Here is a 21,227-nt window from a genome sequence, read left to right on the forward strand (position 1 = left end):
ATGTTAAAGTGGTCTTATTTCCTTTGCATAATATTTAATTTTTTAATCTTTAATTTTTTTAGTCATAAAGGGTAAAAGGGAGAGAGAGAGAGAGAAAGAGAGAGAGGATTGAATATCAGTTATATATTTCCCAAGATACATGGTCTGACTTATTTTTTTAATTCTTAAAATTGAAAGTCAAGTAATTCAATTGAATAACATACCTAGAAGCTAAGCACAAATTGAATTTGAAACTTGAGATTCTTCCCTTTACCCAAATAACCAGCTCTAGAGTTCCAAATTGTGAAGTAACTGATCAAGCTATTTCAACGCTAAACGATAATGACTTTCCCCAAAAGTATTGCATTTAAGAATGTTTTATTATCAAACTTAGGTAACTGGAACTTTTTTGGTGTCTCTGAAATGAGTCTCTTTGAAATTTTGCTTATTTTCCCTACATTCAACTAAACCAGAAAGGAGACACCAAATCAAACTTATGGGTAAAAACATGTGAGAGCAAACAGAACAATGACTAATTGTGTATTAAACATTCTTCATTACTGAGAATGGTGATCCCAATACATTTTCCTGTTTCTATGCAGATTTCTTCCTAAACTGTAGGATCCTAAGGATCAAAGTTAAAACACTTTTTAGTGTTTACAACAGGTACTGTGTGTGCTTTTATCATCTCAGAAAATATGCTGTACCCTATTTCATTTTTTTTCCTGCTCTTTGTGTTCCCATATCTACAAATTAGCTCCATACTGACATCATTGGAAGTTAAACACTAGGCTGGATAAAAGCCAAAAATTTCATTTGAGTCACCTGTTTATGGTAAATCTTCCACTACGATTTTATATGTTTCAAATATTTGGATCACATCTCTGTCTTGAATATTACTTTATTCTCCCAAACATTCTTCAGGAAGACATATTTGTATGTGTGTGTACCCATATGGTTAAGTGAATGCAATTTCTTTCAGAATAGCCCCCTGCTTGCACCATATGATAGAAAAGTCACACTTTACCTCTGTATAAAGCTCCACTTTGGTTATAATTTCTTCTTGTAACTCTTCTTCAAATCTGTGTTTGTGCAGCTTTGTCATAGAAATAATTTCTGACAATAGGTCTTTAGTTATTTCTGTAAATCCTTTTAATTTCTTGGTGTTTGCACAAAGTATTTGAAGTTAATAAATACTGCTAAGAAATACCCTAGATAAAAACATTATCATATTATAATCTTTAATTTATCAGTCACCATTTGTAAAGAATCTGTCTGAAAATTGCTGTATTAATAAAAGAATTAATTAATTTAATGTATTTTTAAAATTTATGTCTATAAATATTAACTGAATCTTCAGAAATGTGAAGTGACATTATTCACATTTGAGTCCATGGATGATTCTTTGTGGCCAAAGCTCAGAGTTGATGTATAGACTTGACCCTCAAAACTCTTTGAGAACTTTATTCTGTAACTGATCAACTGGAGATTTTATAGTAATGTATCTATTTTTAAATAATAATTATGCTCAATTTATAGAACTTTTAAATGTCATCACTATTTTCTTTATTTAGAATAATAGAAGAAAAAAAATGAGACCCAATCTCAACTGATAAGAATATACTTGCCTAGTTTCCAAGTCCATATACAAAACAGTACTTGGAATGTTATCATTAATAGAATTTTAAAACATATAAAAATGAAAATATATTTCCAAACTACAGATGATCCATTTTGACTTTATATTTGGATTCAAGATCAGAGGCTTAGATTATGGGTCATCACTATAATGTGTAATTAAAAAACAAATTCTACTAGTGTGCTTGATACTTCAAAATCAGGGAAATATTTGAGTACCGAGAACCAGTCAGAGAACTTTGACTTTTATGTAAATGGTTAAAAGGAAATACACATTTTTTATCTTTCAAAACCTCATCAGTGAAGTTACGAGGTAAATATTTGAAAAAATAAGAAGCCACGGATATTTCATCAAAATCTAAATTCAAACGCCTGATAAACTTCAGAATCCTGATGTTTCTCCTCCTTTTGGAATGGGAAAGTCAAGACATCAGGGTCATAGTCGATCTCTGAGGTTTTCTATCCTTTCTGGACTAAAGTAGTCCAGCGTTAGCATAATCAGAGCCTGTGTGTCCATAGGCTCTTCCCGGAGGCCCTCACGTCTCTTTGGATTCAGCTCTACACCAGAACACACACCATTATGATGTAAAAAAATGATAAAGCAGCATCTGGAAAGTTAAAATGTTGTAAAAACCTTAAATTACATTTTATTCCTCAGGCTTAAAACACAAATTGAGAATTATTCAAATTAAATTTACTTTCTTCCCATACCTCAAAAATGAAATATGATAGCACAGGGCAGCTGTGACATGAGGCAAAATCCAAAATTTTGCACATGGGTAGAATTACACAAAATATCATGTGACTTTCGGAAATACTAGATCATGAAAAAAAAAATTAAAGCGCAAAGAAAAATTTTCCCATCAAATAATTTGCATTTCATGAATTTAGAAATTCTAGTTTAACTGAATATACAGATGGGATTACTTAGGAAAATCGGACTTTTTATGCTAAGAATATTTACTTTGAGATCAAGAGCAACACACAACAACAAAACATTACCCAAAACAATTTGAAAAATAAAAATCCCCAAGAAATAGTAAGAAAATTAGATTGTTTAGGAAAATATTAAAATAAATAGACTTATGCATTACATATTTAAACAGTAACAACACTGTTGATGATTTCGTGACATTCTTCCATGATCATATAATATTTTATGTAAAATGTATGTAAATATATATTTATAAGTTAATGGAATTAGAAAATTAGTGTCTGCAAACATGTATGGAGCAGAATCCTTTGCAGTGGGTAAAGCAGTTTTACAGATGCTTATATGATCCTCACAACAGCCCTGTGAGGTAGGCAGGGAAGTCAGTCCATTTCTATCTTGCACTTTTGGACCCTGAATTTCAGAGACATTCAGGCATGTGTCCAAAGATAATAAGTGTGAAACTCCTACTTTTTGTGCCCAGTCCTATATATTCCTCTGTAGACATCAAACATGTAAGGACTAATAAGTTGTGAGACTGAGAAAGTCTGAACCCGTGTAAAGAATAAGTCAACCATGAGTCTATGTTTATGCTACTTGAAGGATAGTCCTTTTAGACTATGATAACATGTGAGGTACATATTTTTGATGACTGTCTACGATGACAATGGAAAATGAATTAAGACTGAAGCAAAAATTTTGGCCGATTTCAGTTTTCTAAAACAAAGGGAAAAAAAATAAAAAGTTCCTCAACATTTTGTAAAGGATAAGGTTTGTATCTATTTATAAAATAAATCATTCCCTGACATATCAGATTTTCAGAGTATACCTTCAACCATTCGTTCTATTTATTTAAAAAAAAGTGGGGGGAGGAGGATCTCCTGTTAAAATAAAGGAGGGCAGACGAGACAGAGACTATTGTCTCCTGCTCAGTACGGTGCATGTCTGGTACACCGAAGTTGCATACTTTATAGTGCAGGCAGCAAATCCCCATGCTCCATCAATTTTGTATGGAGAAAAGAAGTGGGGAGGGCAGAGGGAAATGGTACAAGTCCATGACAGAATGGTCTGGTAGAGGGGGAACACCGTATGCAATTTAAACACAAGACAAGGCTAATGGGATCTGTCACAACAGTGTGTGGCTCTCGAGACTCCACTCAAAAAAGTGGAAAAAGAGGTCATGATTACCTTCATGAGTTTCCTTTTGCAGTGCACCACCCCTAAAAGTCATAGTTGTCAGTGATTTTGAGCCCCTTTGTTTAGTTTTGCTTTAGGAAAAAAGAAATCACAAAATATTGAAACAAATATTCGTGTTTGGCTTTTTTTTTCAGGTATTCTTAATTAAACAGTACCACAGACTTTATTGAGCAATTGAAAATATACACAAGGACAGCAGATTTTTCTCTGCATTTTTCTTTTATAGTTTGCTTTCTTCCGATTAAATAACCCAGTTTGGATTGTAGAAAGGGCACTTGTTTCTACAGGAGCTGTGTACAGCTTGCTCAGTTCAAGTACTGTCTCCATGGTTATGCTTTGTCATTGCTGAGGTTATGTCTCCACTTGCTGAGGAAGCAGATTCCACAAGGTTTTAAGAATTGGCCCCCTAAGTTGTTCTTTCAGAATCTATTTCTCCATAGAGTTCAGCTAACTTTTTAAACTCAGGCCCCCAGTCTCCAAGGTACTGATAATCCTGGTCTGATTGTGTCGTTGCTGAATCCAGTGAGCTGATAGATCCAGCTTCTGATCTCTGACCCTCATAGGCATAAGTCTGAAGAGAATCATATGGAGGAACACTGGGATCTAGGTCTGCTTCTGCCAGTCTTTGCTTTATGAACTCCTGAACATCTATACTTTCCAGGGTGGACAGTGTCTGGTGCCTGGGAGGGAGCTTCACTTCAGGTCGGATGTCCCTCCGGTACTTGAGCTCCTCAGCTGCAGAAGGGTTCCTCAATGCAGTGATGTCAAAGGCCTCAGTGTCTTCCTCCCCACCTCCCTCATCATCGTAGGTCACCACATTCTCTCGCACATCCTCTTCTGAAATGATCAATGGCTCTTTTTTGCTGCGCCTCAAGGTGATAAAAAGTACTACAATTGCTGAAGAAGAATGGGAAAAGGATAAACAGTTAGGGAAAAGGAAAATTCGTGGAGATCTGACATCAGCAATTTACTATCCCTGTCACCACACTCTAGCACTCGGCTGGCACTGCATCACAGCATTCACCTGTGCATCCTGAATGACACCTCAAGGTATTTTAATGCCCTAAGAATGTAACAAAATGATCATCCCCATGGAACGTTGTGAACTGCAGATCTTATTTCATCAGGCTTAGGAACTCAGGTTTCTTGAATCAGACTACTGAAAAAACTATTCCCTGTCTAATGTGACAGAAACAAATGGTGGAAAAATAATTGAATTTTGAATGAAAAAAATAACATAATGTGTGTGTCTATCAATAGATACTTAATCATTTTAGGTGAAGACACCAAAGACAGGATGTATTAAGTTCCTTTAAAATTCAAAGAAGGGGCCTCTACTTTTACGCTTTAATATTTGATGTCTTGCTAAAGAGTAAAGAAATAATATTGTATAAGGCTGATCTCCCTTGTTCAGTACCTTTTATCGTATCAGACAATAAAAATGCATTTACCCTATCAAGTTGCAAAAGAATGTTACTTTATTTGGACACAATATAAATTTTATTTTCATATATTTTATATGTTTATATTGTATCTTTTTTAGTTTGTGAATGTTCTTCACATGCCTTATTTATTTAATCCTCAACTTTGGCTTTACTCAATTAAACAATGAAGAAACTGGATGCAGAAAAGTGTATTAAGATGGAAAGAATTGTTCCCATAGAGGTTAGGTGAAAGGGCTAGCACTCTGTGACTTCTCACACTAGAAGCAATGATATTTCCAGAACAGTGTTCTACTCTTTTTTTTCAAACATATAGAATAAGGAGTTAAGTGACCTGTTGGACAGTGGTTTAGGATAATTCTCAATAAATATGGTGGGTTAAAATTACCAGTGATGTTGCAGTCACCAGATAAAGTAATAGAAATGAACCTTGGGCACTTTGCTTTGGCCAATTCTCAGCATTTTAAATCTTTCTGTTTGAGATATTAAATTCACACCAAATAGAGAGGATTATCTCACTTGAACTTTGAATACACTGTCTTCAGGCACAATAGAGTACACTACAGTCTATACACGGTTCTTTACATTGTACTAATTAAAGAAGTCCATTCAAATACCATTTCAGATTATTAGATCCATCAAATGAAAATTAAAAAGCAGGATATTCAATTATGTGTAAATGTGAGATGATAACATACACAATACTATTATATATTATTATATATTAATTAAGTAAACCCCATATAGTATTTGGGATTTATACATACCAAAATACTGCAGAAAGCACATATATGCCATATGTGTCCAAATATTATATTATTGCACTCTAAATTTTTTACAGGGTGAGAGCATATACACATACTTTTATCTGCTGTGTGTGTATGTTTGTGTGTGTGTGTGTCTATATACACATACTTTTATCTGAAATTCACATTAACTGTATTCATTACATTTTATCTGCCAACTCCAATTATATTTAAACTTTAAAAATGTTTATTCCTTTTATTTGGGGGGAAATTACCTTTACTCAATGAAATAAATATGTATTTAATACCTCTGTGTACTTTTTTCTTTAAATCCACCTCTCAGTTTTCTAAGTCAAAGCCCTAAACACATCATCAAGTAACTAACTTAATTTTATGCAGAGGTGAAGATTTATCACTTCACTGAAAATTTCTGCTCGTATTTATGAATAAGTGAGGAGGCTGTTTGAGATTGGATGTCTTATTTCTACAGACTACTTAATTCATTATAGTGAAAATTCTTACTTTCATTAATAAATCTAGTTATTTTATTTTATGGTGAAATGGTTAGCTATTGATTTCAAGGAAATTTATGTACATGCATAATAGGAAAGATATAATCAATCCTATTATGGAATTATGGAGATTATTTCCATCCTTCATCAAACTTAGTGCAATGCTTCAATTCTTGTGTATGTATCATACTTGGTAAGTGAAATGTGGGGGTAATGCTATATTTTTTATTATGATGGTTTATATTTGCTTATTCCCCAAAAGTTTTGAAAAAAAAATTTCTTCTCATTCAACATATAGATGCTAGATGCTTGAACATTTTTATATTTACAGTGCTCTCTTTTCTAGGTAGTTATTGCTAGTAAACAGTGATTCATAGAATTGCTACATTCCAGTTTAATATAATATCAAACATAAATAATAACATAAACTGTCACACTCTTAAGAGAAATAGGATGCTTATTATCGTCATATTAGGACTTCAGGGTGTACATGGACATATGGTTCCTCTAGTCAAATCTACCCACTGAAGCAAGCTGAAACCCAGTACACATGTGTGCTCCTGATGCACTTCTCCCACTTGTTTTTAGCAGATATTTGTGGCAGTTGGCACAATGCAAATACTCTACAGACAATTCTTATGTAGATGGGCAAAAGAATAATCTTTGTGAAGGCTTTAATGTGGTTTTAATGAACCTTCATGAGTAGTAGTAGCCTTAGTGGGAAATTATTTTAAATATTTTTTTAAAAATCAGCTCATGGCTATTAAGAACAATAGACTCCTAATTACTTATGAATAGTTTGAACTAAATTATGTTTCAAAAAATCATAATACCAAAGTATATTTTAAGATGATAAGTGCAGAAAATAATTCCATAGGGAGATTTGACAATCATATTCTTATTTTAAAAATCTGGAACTCAAATGAAAATATTAAAATAACCCCTCCCCAATTTAATCTCTCCCCAATTTAATAATCATGCATTTTATACAAAGTACCACTCATACTAGACATAGGAGCCAAAAACATACACTGGAGAAAAGTTAACTTCTTCAACAAACAGTGCTGGGAAAACTGAAAATTCTTATATAGCAGAATGAAATTGATCCCATATCAATCACCCTGAATAAAACTCAACACAAAGTGAGTCAAAGACCTAAATATCAGACCAGGATCCTGCACCTATTAGAAGAAAAAGTAGGCCCAACACTTCAACTTGATGGGTTGGGAACTGACTTCCTCAACAAGATTCCTAAAGTGCAAGAAGAAAAATCAAAAGTCAATAAATGGGATGGTATCAAACTAACAAGCATATTCACAGCAAAGGAAACAATCAAGAACATGAATAGAGAGTCTACAGAATGGGAGAAAATCTTTGCCACCTGCTCCTCAGAAGAACTAAAAAAGTTAACACCAAATAATCAACCCAATCAATAAATGGGAATAGAAACTAAACACACACTTCTCAAAAGAAGAAATACAAACTATAAACAAATACATTATAAAGATATTCAATATCTCTAGTAATTAGAGAAATAAAAAATAAAACTACACTATTTCCCCTCACTCTAGTCAGAGTGGCAAGAATCAAGAATAAATATTGTGAAGGATGTGGGGAAAACGTTACACTCACACATTGCAGGTGGGACTACAAATCCATGTAACTACTGTGGAAAGCATTACGGAGGTTCTTCAAAGCCTAGGAAAAGAACCACCATTTTACCCACTTAGGCCACTTCTCTTATCCAAAGGAGTTAAAATCAGCATATTACAGTCATGCAGCCACATCAATGCTTACAGCAGTACAATTTGCAATAGCCAACCCATGGAACCAACCTAGGTGCCCTTCAATAGATGAATGGATAAAGAAAATGTGATGTATACACACAATGGAATGCTACTCAGCCATATAGATTGAACTTATGACATTTGCCATTACATGGATGGACCTGGAGACTGTCATACTAAGTGAAATAAACCAATCCCCAAACACCAAAGGTCAGACATACCACTGATATGTAGATATTAAGGCACAGCAAGGTTGCAGAGATGGGGAAAAAAGATGTTCAGTTGATTAGACAAAGGAAGATTCGAAAGGAAGGGAGGGGATATAGGAATAGGAAAGACAGTAGAACTAATCTGACATAAACTTTCTTTTGTATATATATGAATACAACACGTACTTCTGCAAGACTGGGGTTCTAATTAGAATAAGATATACTCCATGTTTGTATGAATATGTCAAAACATATTCTACTGTCATGTATAACTAAAAAGAAGAAATAAAAACTGTGGGGCTGGGGATGTGGTTCAAGTGGTAACATGCTCGCCTGGCATGCACGGGGCGCTGGGTTCGATCCTCAGTACCACATAAAAATAAAATAAATATGTTGTGTCCATCGAAAACTAAAAAATAAATATTAAAAATCTCTCTCTCTCTCAAAAAAAAATTAAAAAAAAACCTGTGGGATCCAGTTTCTGCTACTCAACAACAAGCTCCAAATACATCATGAAGTCCCACTCCACATTCTCTGCCATTCTTCTGATTAAAAGGGTCTATAAAAAGTGCTCTCAACAGTAAATAACAGTTCTCACAAAATGTACATGTACGGTTTAAAGTCAGGCTTTTGGTTTTCAAGCACCATTTTCAGATAAGCAATAGATTTTTTGCATAAAATTTGATCATATTTAAATTGCAAAATCACATGTGACCTGTAATAAAAAATAAGCATAGAAATATTTAACAGCTGAGTTTACATGATTCTTTTATCAGAAACCTCATATTCACAGGTTCAGTATTACAAACAAGAGGATCTGAAATGGGTCACCCCAAATCAGGTAATTATAAGTAAAACCATTGCCAAACTTATGAACTGAAACTGATAATTAAAATGTTTTCAATATTAAAATTTTAATTTCATAATTGGTCTAGCCATTAGAGTGGGATGTTATTTTAGAATTTCAGGTTGTAATGTCTTGCTAGTTTTGTTATTGCATATATTTTCCATGAAGTCTAATACATTACATTCTAATTACATTCTGTGTCTGTTGTCCAGATATTTTCTGAAAACAATAAAACCTTACAATGTCATTAGCAATAAAAATTACTTTGTCATTAAAAATTGATTAAGCCTTAACTTTGGAAAGAATTATAAAATATTTAGATAAAAGCATAAAACATATTTGAGTATTGATATAAAACTATCAAACATACCAAATAGAAAATTTGTTTTATTATTCTTGACAGAGAATATAAAATGTACAAATGTTCTAATAATTATCCTTACAAGCTAAAATATATTTTTTATAAGTGTTAATTAAATGAAGTATTATTCTTATGAATTATTAAAATATTATTAGTATAACACAATTTAAAACTGTATATTGAATTTTTCAATACATTTAATTATTTATCATATTTAATGGTAATAGTTGTATGATGATAAATGAAAACAAAATTGAAGATCACAAATGACCTATCATTCAAAATTAAAAATTTTTACCAGTGTGTCTCCCCATCATGTATAACCACAAAAATTGGAAGTTATACTCCATGTATGTAGTATATGTAAAAATATATTCTACTGTCATGTATAACTAAAAATAACAAAGAAAAATATTTTTTAAAATAATTTATATTAAAATCATAAACTTTTATTCTCTGTGACTTCAGTTAAGAACTCTAAGGGGATCCAGTGTTCTGTTGCTGCTGTATGACTTTATTTTCTGTTTTGGATGTGTTTTGTGTGTGTGTTTGTGTTTTGTTTTGTTTTGTTTTGTTTTTTTAATTTTATGGAGAAAAACAAAATACATAAGTAAAATAGCAGTTATGACTAATAAATAAATTTTTAAAGCCTGACTTCCCTCTTTTCTTTATGTACCATGCATTTACTATATGTTATGATTTGAATATGAGTTGTCCCCAAAGTCATGAAAGACAGTGAGGTACCAACCAGAGGTGAAATGATTAGTTTATGAGAGCTGTCAGTTAAGCAGTGGATTAATCCATTTCATCTTTTAATAACTTGAAAGTATTACTGTACTCAGTGATAATTATAAGCAGGCAGGGTATGGCTTGAAGAAATAGGTCACTGGTATCACTGATTCCTTCTTCTCTCTCTGCTTTCCCAGTGGCTTAAACTGAGCCACTTTTGTTGGCCATAGTCTTCCATCATTATGCTTTTCTCCACCTTAGACACAGAGCAATGGATTTGGCTGACTAAGCACTACATCTTTGAAACTAGGATCCAAAACATACTTTTCATCCTTTAAGTGGTTCTTATCAGACACTGTTTCATAGAAAGGGAAGCTGACTTAACACTGTAAAAGATCCTACTGCAGTGAAACAGCTCTTGTTATGGTGTTGCACCAATTATCCATGTTTCTGGTTGCTAAGTGCAAACAATAATTTTTAGGTACAAATTGTTGAACTTGTGAGCAGTTTTTGACATTGAATAGATTCAATGTATAACACAGTGCTCTAATCCCATAAACACTCTTTCCCATGTACATCTGTGACACTGTACTTGACTAAATTTCTATCTTTCTGATTTCTTTGCTGTCCTCTCTTATCTCATCCCTCCTGACATGGCAATCACTTTGAAGTTTCACACAGCTCAGTTCTACTCTTTCCTCTCTGTATTTTTAAAAAATTTTTGCTATGTAATTTAAGCAAAATGGATTAATCTACTGCATAACTAAGGGAGAAACAGGGTATACACTCAGCAAGAGATGAATAGACAAATAGCCCTGTTTGATACTGTTCCAACTTACTCAGACATCTAAGTTATCAAAGGTATTTATCATATTTTGATATTATTCACTTTTCTTCAACTTAACTCAAAATGTGCTGATCCAATTCATGCCATGTCAGAGGAAGACTACTCCCCTGTTATTCTCTTAGCACCATGAGATTTTTTTCTTCAATTCAGTCACTGTGATCTTTTCCACTTGTCAAGTTTACAATGAGACTCTCCTGTTTTAATCCAGTCTACACACCTGCAGCAAACCCCCATTTTTTTTAGATACACAACAGCATTACATTTTCTCACACGTGTTCCTTATGTTCCTTCTCCTCTTCAGCCTCATTCCAACTTACTCTCTTCACCATCTATGCAAGGAGGTTATCTTCCTCCCAGGAACAAAACCTGGAATATTCTTTACGGGAATACCCTAGTCTCACCAAAACATACAGTGCTTTTTTTTCCACATGTGCACGCTACCAAGAAAGGTCACAAATACATCTCTAATGGAAAGGAGGAAGTGGGGACACACTGGAAGACAAACACATATGCACTCTAAACTATGTAGAAAAAACGGCTCATATCTACCTTTATTGTTACAAAATCTGGGTGTACTATCTTTCTTTTTTTTTCTTTCTCTCTTTATATTGTGTCTGTCTTAAATAAAATCTAAAAGTTTGAGATAATATCAGTTTGAAACATAGATGTAATGAGGTTTATAATACACATCTAATATCCATTAGAATATAACAAGAGATAATATAAGACTGGATTTTTTTAATAAAGTAAAATGCAATGCAAATCTCAGATTCGAGAAAATCTTACAGTATTTAATATAATATAATTGAATTTAATAAAATATATGATATTTCAGGTTACAGTGACTTAGAATGAATATGTTAAACTCAGCTAACATTGATGATTAACTGATATTTGGGAATTATAGAAATTTCTATAAGACTTTTATATTCTTATTTGGTTATCAGATTTACTTTATTGTATATGTCTGTAATGTAAACATGATATTTGAATAAATATAACTATCCAGTGACATGATAACTATTATCAAGCAAATTAACATATTCTTCATCTCACATTTACCCCTTTTTCATGTGTGTGTGCTAAAACAACTTAAAATCTACTTTTTTGACGTTTTTTATCGATATAAAACCATGTTATTATTAACTCTAGTCCTCATACTGTATATTAAATTTCTATGCTTATTTATACTATGGCTATAAGACTCAAGTGGGCTGACCTTGGCTGAGCTAAGCAGGGTGGGTCCTAGACATATTAAAATGATGTCTTTCCGTTCCCAGAAATTAATTGAAGAGTTCTTTCCAAATGGGATTTAGAACATCTTACTATTAATTTTTCTAAAATACATGCTTTCAAAACTTTTTCTCTTAGATTTCATATGTTGCTGATATTCCAACTCTTTCCCAAGTTTTGAATCAAATTAGTTCCAGATTACAGATTTGTAAAATTTAATTTAATAGAATATGTGCGGCCATGTTTTATTACCCCCTTTTATGCCTTTGTAATCCTTATATTTCAAGAATACAATTTACTCCCATTCAGAACTGCCATTGTACCACCTTAGGCTGTAGAATGACTTACCCAGGAGAATGACAACACAGAGAAGGATAGCGATTAGGGCTCCTGTACTCAAACCAGCCGAGGACAGGAAGGCTTCTGCATGACAGGTCCGCACGCGCCCATCTCTCTCGCATGCACAAACCCTGATGGTGAGGGTGCTGCTGCTGCTGAGAGAGGGGATTCCACCATCAGAGATCATAATGGGTAGATAATACACATCCTGAATAGTTCGACTAAATCTCCTCCGCCTTGTCAGAATGCTGGCTGTGTTATCTATGATAGACATAAGCAAAACAAAATATACTTAGTGAAGCTGCCATTAAAGATTCACATTTCCTTTAATGGATAAAACGGATATGTGTGATTTTTTTTTTAATTTACAAAATGGCCAAGGGAACATGAAGGGGAAATTTTTAAGGAAGGAATAGCTAAAATTGATAGTTCAATTGAGAAAATTATTTGAATAGTTAATAGAGCCAAACTGAGGGATTGGTGAAGTCATGGGAGGACAACAGAGGGAAGAGACAAAGCCATTTTGAATATGGACTTACTTAGCAGCTAAAATACTTAAGGCATAGAAATGGACTGAAGCAAATGGATCCTAGTCTTTGTTGTGAACTAGGAGGATCATCCCAAACCTAGACTCTTACTTCAATTGACAGCGACAGATATCTGTACTTCAGCAAACTATTCAGGAGATTTCAATACATTAAAAAGGTTTAAGAACCACTGATACAGATGATATTTCTCTGAAAACACCACATAGATTGATAAAGTTAAAAACTTAACTATAATATGATGCACTTTTGTCAGAGTGAATACACCACATGGAAGTTAAAGGTGACCAAATAGTTCTATTGTATGTGATTTTTAAATATTATGTACTATAAGAAATGTGGGCATGATACATATTGATCAATCCATATAACATCATATTAAAGTGGTTGCTAAAATCTTTATTGTATTGGATAAAATAATTTGTATTATAAATAAGTAGTTTAAAATAAATGGACAAAGTCATAGAGTATAATTTATATCAAACCACACAGGACACACTTTGATACATTCTAGAATCCTGATCAAAATTGTAGTGTCACATCTTGGTCAATTTGTCACCAATTAATATTGATGTACTGAAGTGTATATATCATATAATGTTTTACCACTGTTATTTCTCTTCCCAGAATGTCTATGAGTGAAAAGATCCCACGGTACACACTTGGATATTCTGTTCAGATACCCTTCTGGGAAAGACTTATTGCTCTACCTATAAACTATCACCTGACCATAGGTCACAACTTTCAGTGACTTCCTCATGAAAGGTTAGAATATTCAGAACATTTACCACCAAATGCTGATATGCTGAAAGATAAGTTTAGCTTAAGAGCTTTGTCATTGGGTCACCCATTGAGAAGCATTAAAACTGCACAGAATCTTAGACAGGCATTGTGGTACAAATGTGTAATCCCAGCAATGTGAGAGGCTAAAGCAGGAGGATTGAAACTTTGAGGTCAAACTCAGCAATTTAGAAAGGTTCTAAGCAACTTAGCAAAACTCAGCCTGTGATTATACCCGAGTTAATTATTTTGCACTAAAAATGTGAGTGCACCATTGGGCATTTATATGTAGGGGTTCTCTTTCTCAAGTCAATGATTTTTATTATGAAAATTAGAATTTTTTTAATATAGGTAATTTGATAGTTATAATACTATACCATATAATATTTTCTTGATAGAATGTTCTAAGTAAATGCAATAAAAATATAATTTATAAATATTCAATATAATATAGAGAATGAAACAGAAAAATATACATATAAATACACACACACACACACATATATATATATATATATATAATTATGTCACTGAAGATGTATAGGAAAAGTAAATAGTTCAATGAGAAATTGAAAAGAATTTTTTTATCTGGTGAAAGAAGAATTTAAAAACTGTATCAAATGTGTATTCTGAAGCAGGTCACAGAATAGAAAAAGAAGAGGATGAGATGTATACGTGTATACATTATTTGTATGCACCATAGCAATCATGGGTTATTCCACAGGAAACCTGATCTTTCATAAAAATCAGATCTCCCAGTTGGATGCTTTGTTATGATTAACATAAAGTTGTCTCTATTTCAATTCCTTAATCAAAAGAATATGTTTGAGCTAAATGTTTATGTGCACAAATATGTTTGAGAATTACACAACTATTCTTAGGAGAGGGGCAAGACACTTGTTACTGGATTTGAGCGACATAAATAATGACATGTAGATTAACATGGTAACAGTCATTCTGGTAGATATGGAATATCTTATGGCTCCAGCCTAGGGGACAGTTTACATTATTAAAGTGGATAATTGTTGAAAATGCAGCCACAAATGTGATTCCAACCACAAGAAAACCAGAATATGCCTTTGGAAGTGCACTTTTAGCTGCTAAATATAAAACCCTATGACATGGAGACATTTTTTTCCATTTTTTTTTTTTTTTTGCAGTTGAGTGTTTAGTTTTTGAAAAGAAGAGAGGATTTAGGAAGCAAAGAACTTCCCACCTAGAAAGGCCTCAACAGATAATGAGCTCTTGACAAGGGACAGTCTGTACTTCAATGGAACTGCAAAAAAATGTGCTTGGCAGAAGTCTCAAGAACTTGAATAAGAAATCTTTGAACATGAGGAAGAACATGAAAGTGGTAAGAAAAACACATACATAAATGCATGCATTTATAGGTTTATATTCATGTATACATATATATCATATATACATTTATAGATCAAATCCAACTGGAAGTCTATATCGTGTTTATACATGGATCATATTAATATGGAGTCCCCTATCATGTGTGAGCATATAAATCATGTCCATGTAAAGGTTTATGTCATGTCTGGGTATGTAGATTATATTTATTGAGATATATCATGTGTATGTGTACATATCAAAATAGAAAAGTATGTCTTGGTGAAAATGAAACTTAGGCTACAAGAGCAATAAGAAATCTCTAAAATTTCAAATATACTTAAAAATATTATATAAAGTCTTAAGAGATAGTCAAGTTAAAAAATCATTAATGTAAGATTAATAAAGGGAAAACATTGAAGGATAGAACATGTGTGGATGGGAAGTGCTGTGTATTAATTTTCAATAATAAGCAATTGCTAATAATGTGCATCCAGACTTGGTTCTTTGTTTGAATCCTCAATGGCTTGGATGAAGAGAGAGTGTTTTAGAATACTTATTTGCAAAGCCAGTCCAGTTAATGTATTGAACTAGCATTCAAGGACAATTGGAATGATAAAACCGAATATCTTAATCTAAATAAGAATATACAAAAATATATATATTTTAGGTGGCAAATTATGGAGAATTTCAGATGGGCAAAAAACTGGAGATCATATTTTAGTTTCATTTTTCTCTAACCCTTTGGCAACAATATGAACAATTTATAATTTAAACATTATTAGAACCCATGAAATAATGCTGTTGTGGTTTCCAGCAAAATTCCTTTTATATGATCATTGCTTGATAAATAGTAATTTGAGGGACAATCAGCAGGAACTTCTCTTCTGTTACAGTTTCTTATTACATTGGCGTGTGTTAAGAAATTAAAACCAAAATGAGCTAAACATAACTCGCAGCACTTCAGCAGCAGGAGCTCAGTATGTTCTTTGCTATGTGCTTATTCTTTCTCTTGTTTTGCCTGACTTCCTCTCTGTCAATCTGAGAATGACCCTAAGCTCAATTTTCAGACTCTGGAATCTGCCTGTTCATTTGAGTTTGTAAACATCCTTGTGGCCTCACTTGTCTGTCTGCCAAACCACAAATGCATGATCCAATATGTCATTACGTTCTGATTTGCACCCTGGAATGTCATCCTGCTGACCATCTGCCACACTCCTTCTTGATAATCTTTAAATTCTGCATAAACACAACCATCCATTGTATAAAAATTCTTCCTTCAGATTCATAAATAATGCTGGAAAAAGGTTATAGCCATTTAATTGACCCCACTTAGTTCATAGAGAAACTTATACTATGCTCTCAGAGGAGATTAGAAATTAATCTATTGACATTTATTTGTATTCATATTTATTCTTTATCAGATGTCACACAGTAGCTTTTCTGAGTTTCTTTGTGATGCCTGTTCTTTACCTCACAATAAGAAAATATCTCTTGCTGCAGAGAAGCTCTCATCTATTGTCAGAATTTTTAAAACTCTTCAATCTTTCTTTGTCATTAATTACATCTCTGTTATATGTAAACTCTCATATACAGACTGCATAACTAAGACTAAAAATAAATAAATGCATATAAAACAAATATAAACCTTGAAGACTATCAGCAAATCTCATAAATAACACATACATTTGCAAACATGTAAATTTAGAAGTGGAGGGGTATCATAAAGAAAAAAATTAAAACTCAAGATACAAAATCATTCATCAACATATTGCAAAAAATGCAATTTCAGAAGAAAAGGCAAGGATAGTAGCACAACAATAAGAATATGAACTATAAGAGAAATCATCTACCTAATATTTATCACAGATATTTAATAAATAGTATTATTATTAGCAACTAATGGATTAGCCAAAGTAGAAGAAACTGTTAAAAGTCTCTAAAATTATAAACCCTGTAGAAAGTTGTGAGTGTAAATCTTTAGAGAGTTTTACTGTATACATAATTCTCTTTTTCAGACTGATTAAAGTTTCACCTTCCTTAATGCAGAGGAAGGCTCAAGTTACTATAGCACTGTATAATTTATACCAAAGAAAGAACTTAAGTAAAAGAGTGGCACCTACATTTCCAAGAAAAGAAGGCAAAATATAGTGGAATGGAACATGGAATAGTAAAATTAGCAGTAACTTTATTTTGTTCTACTTTTATTTTTTTGGCTTGGTACATATGAATCAACTTTCCTTTATTTATATTTTTATCATTACAAGGGTATAAAAAGTTTGATGCAATATGACCTGACACAACTCAGAGGGAAAAAAAAGCATATTCTTTTATCTAAAGTTAAATGTCCACTAAAAAAATCTCTAGAGTTGAAATTCAGAGTTTTCTACTTTATGATTAAGACTGTACGTGGATTTTAACTTCCCAATAGTCAAGCCTCGAGTGTCTAATTTTCGATAATGCACAGTGCTACTCTGTCCAGTGCATGTGAGTAAATGTAAGCAAGTGAAGAATCTGAGATTTGACTGGTAGAGAAAGGAGAGCCAGGGAGGAATGAAGGCACTGTGTCAGGCTCTCTTCTCTGACAGGAGATAAGTGACTCAGCAGGGAGTAGTAGCTGGCTCATCTATTAGAGGATGTGTGGTGCTTGATTTATAAGGCAGAGTGAATTATGTGTACACTATTTTGTTTAGGACAAAGAGAAATCTCTAAATGTTCTCTTGAAACCCTGTGGATAAAAACAGAATTTAAAATGGTCATTCTCTGTAGCGAAATTAAGTACATTACCACACCAGCTGTGAATTCTTGTTTGAAGGACAAAAATAAACTATGGGAATATAAACTGCTGAAGATCTGACAATGCTGAAATGTATGAAATGAACATTTAAAAAACTACTAGGATTTCCAGTGTGTGTCAACCTAAGTACCTGTATTTCAGAACTAATTCATAGTAGAATTTGAATGAAAGGACTTGAGAGCAAAAGTTTTTAACAGCTGCATAGTCAATATCAACACTGAAAATATGCTTTATCATAACTTCTGTGCGATGGAAATTTAAAGTTCTTCTAATAACCATAAATAGCCTCCCTTCTCCCAAAACACAAACAAAAAACTTTTTGTTTTAGATTGCATTTAAATGTTTTGCTAAAAGTTATAAAGAAATATAATAGCCAATATATTTATTTTAGAAGCATAAATGTATTTTATTGCAAAGAAATGAAAAGTAATGAAGCAAAACAAAAACAAAATATTAGAAATATTGGGAGAAGGTTTAAAGGACAAGGTGTGTAAAAGGCTTTGGGAGATGGTGCAGTCTTTAGGGGAAGGGCCTATTGGAAGGAAGTTAGACCACTGGATACTGAGCATTTGAAGAGTATATGGGACCCTGGTCCTTTCCTCTATCTCTTTGCTTACAAGCTGGTATTAGGCAAGCAACTTTGCTCCACCACACCTTCCATAATGTTCTTCCTCACTACAGGCCCAAAGCAAGGGGAACATGGACTAAAACCTCTCAAATCATGAACCTTCACTGATTTTCTCAAGTATTTTGTCACCATGAGGGAAAACTGAATAGCACAGGCAGTCTACAAAATCTTGGTAAATATGATTGTAAATGATAATTTTCATAGTATTTTTATTGTTTTAAAATGAATTCATTTTAAAAGAATATGAATGTCTATTAAAATTGGAATATACGTATCTAATAAAAGAACTTAGGAACCAATATTAATAATATTTTTGGTAGCAAATCGTCAAAGAATTTTAAAGAATAAATTTGAAAGATATATGCAAAAAAATGAAACTGAATCCCTTCCTCTCGCCATGCACAAAAGTTAACTCTAAATGGATCAAGGAGCTTGATATCAAATCAGAGACTCTGCGTCTGATAGAAGAAAAAATTGGCTCCGATCTACATATTGTGGGGTCGGGCACCAAATTCCTTAATAGGACACCCATAGCACAAGAGTTAGTAACAAGAATCAACAAATGGGACTTACTTAAACTAAAAAGTTTTTTCTCAGCAAGAGAAACAATAAGAGAGGTAAATAGGGAGCCTACATCCTGGGAACAAATTTTTACTCCTCACACTTCAGATAGAGCCCTAATATCCAGAGTATACAAAGAACTCAAAAAATTAGACAATAAGATAACAAATAACCCAATCAACAAATGGGCCAAGGATCTGAACAGACACTTCTCAGAGGAGGACATACAATCAATCAACAAGTACATGAAAAAATGCTCACCATCTCTAGCAGTCAGAGAAATGCAAATCAAAACCACCCTAAGATACCATCTCACTCCAGTAAGATTGGCAGCCATTAGGAAGTCAAACAACAATAAGTGCTGGAGAGGATGCGGGGAAAAGGGCACTCTTGTTCATTGCTGGTGGGACTGCAAATTGGTGCAGCCAATTTGGAAAGCAGTTTGGAGATTCCTGGGAAAGCTGGGAATGGAACCACCATTTGACCCAGCTATTCCCCTTCTAGGACTATACCCAAAAGACCTGAAAAGAGCATACTACAGGGATGCTGCCACATTGATGTTCATAGCAGCACAATTCACAATAGCTAGACTGTGGAACCAATCCAGATGCCCTTCAATAGATGAATGGATAAAAAAAATGTGGCATCTATACACAATGGAGTACTATGCAGCAATAAAAAATGACAAAATCATAGAATTTGCAGGGAAATGGATGGCACTAGAGCAGATTATGCTTAGTGAAGCTAGTCAATCCCTAAAAAACAAATACCAAATGTCTTCTTTGATATAATGAGAGCAACTATGAACAGAGCAAGGAGGAAGAGCAGGAAGAAAAGACTAACATTAAACAGAGTCATGAGATGGGAGGGAAAGGAAGAGTAAAGGGAAATTGCATGGAAATGAAGGGAGACCCTCATTGCTATACAAAATTACATATAAGGAGAGTAATGAATTACAGTAGATGGGGTAGAGAGAGAAGATGGGAGGGGAGGGGAGGGGGTATAGTAGGGGATAGGAAAGGTAGCAGAATACAACAATTACTAATTGGGCATTATGTAAAATTGTGGATGTGTAACCGACGTGATTCTGCAATCTGCATTTGGGGTAAAATTGGGAGTTCATAACCCACTTCAATCTAATGTATGAAATATGATATGTCAAGAGCTTTGTAATGTTGTGAACAACCAATAAAAAAATAAAAAATTTAAAAAAATAAATAAATAAATAAATAAAGAAGGTGGGAGTTCATTTCAAATTCAGCTACCCACCATGTCATGTCTGTGTCACTTTCATATTTATCTCTTCCTTTCCATTTCCATTGCTGTTATTTATTATATTTTGCTTGCAACACTTTGAGACAGTCTTTCTGGCCTCATGTTTTCCTCAATCCATTCTATAAACTGCTACCAGATAAATCTTTCTTAAGAACAGATCTGATTCTTCAAAGAGAAATATGAGATCTACCCAGAGGTTGCAGAATGAAGACAAAATGCTTTAGAATGGTGTTAAAATGCCACCATAATCTACCCCCAGCCTATCTTTCCGTCGTGTACAACCCTTGCACTTAACAAAAAGATCATCCACAGTAATGTTGTAAATGAAAAAAAGAAAAACAACCTGCAACAATTCAAATGTTCATTATTAGTAAGTTATATAAATAAATCATGGTATTTTCTATAATAGCATCTACATGTTTGTGGCACATAATATGTCTTATACACACTCACATTTTAAATAAACGAGTTTGAGGAAAATGCTAAAAAAAAAATTTGAAAGATAA

The 21,227-nt window shown here is 33.2% G+C and overlaps 1 protein-coding gene across 10 annotated transcripts in view; it reads right to left on the minus strand.

Moving 5' to 3' along the window:
• Positions 1-2,239: 2,239 nt before the first annotated feature.
• Positions 2,240-21,227, minus strand: part of Cdh18 (cadherin 18) — a 903,781-nt gene continuing 884,793 nt past the window's right edge. For 8 of the 10 annotated variants that reach the window (XM_078016885.1, XM_078016863.1, XM_078016854.1 and 5 more), the window contains 2 exons: positions 12,807-13,058; positions 2,240-4,642 (listed from right to left, as the gene is read on the minus strand). In XM_078016885.1, coding sequence (XP_077873011.1) covers positions 4,152-4,642; positions 12,807-13,058 — 743 coding nt within the window. In that variant the 3' untranslated portion in view covers positions 2,240-4,151. The remainder of the gene's footprint in view (positions 4,643-12,806; positions 13,059-21,227) is intronic. The other 2 variants (XM_040271741.2, XM_040271740.2) reach the window with 2 other exon arrangements.

Source organism: Ictidomys tridecemlineatus, chromosome 1 (assembly GCF_052094955.1).
Source record: "Ictidomys tridecemlineatus isolate mIctTri1 chromosome 1, mIctTri1.hap1, whole genome shotgun sequence".
Taxonomy (NCBI): Eukaryota; Metazoa; Chordata; class Mammalia; order Rodentia; family Sciuridae; genus Ictidomys; species Ictidomys tridecemlineatus.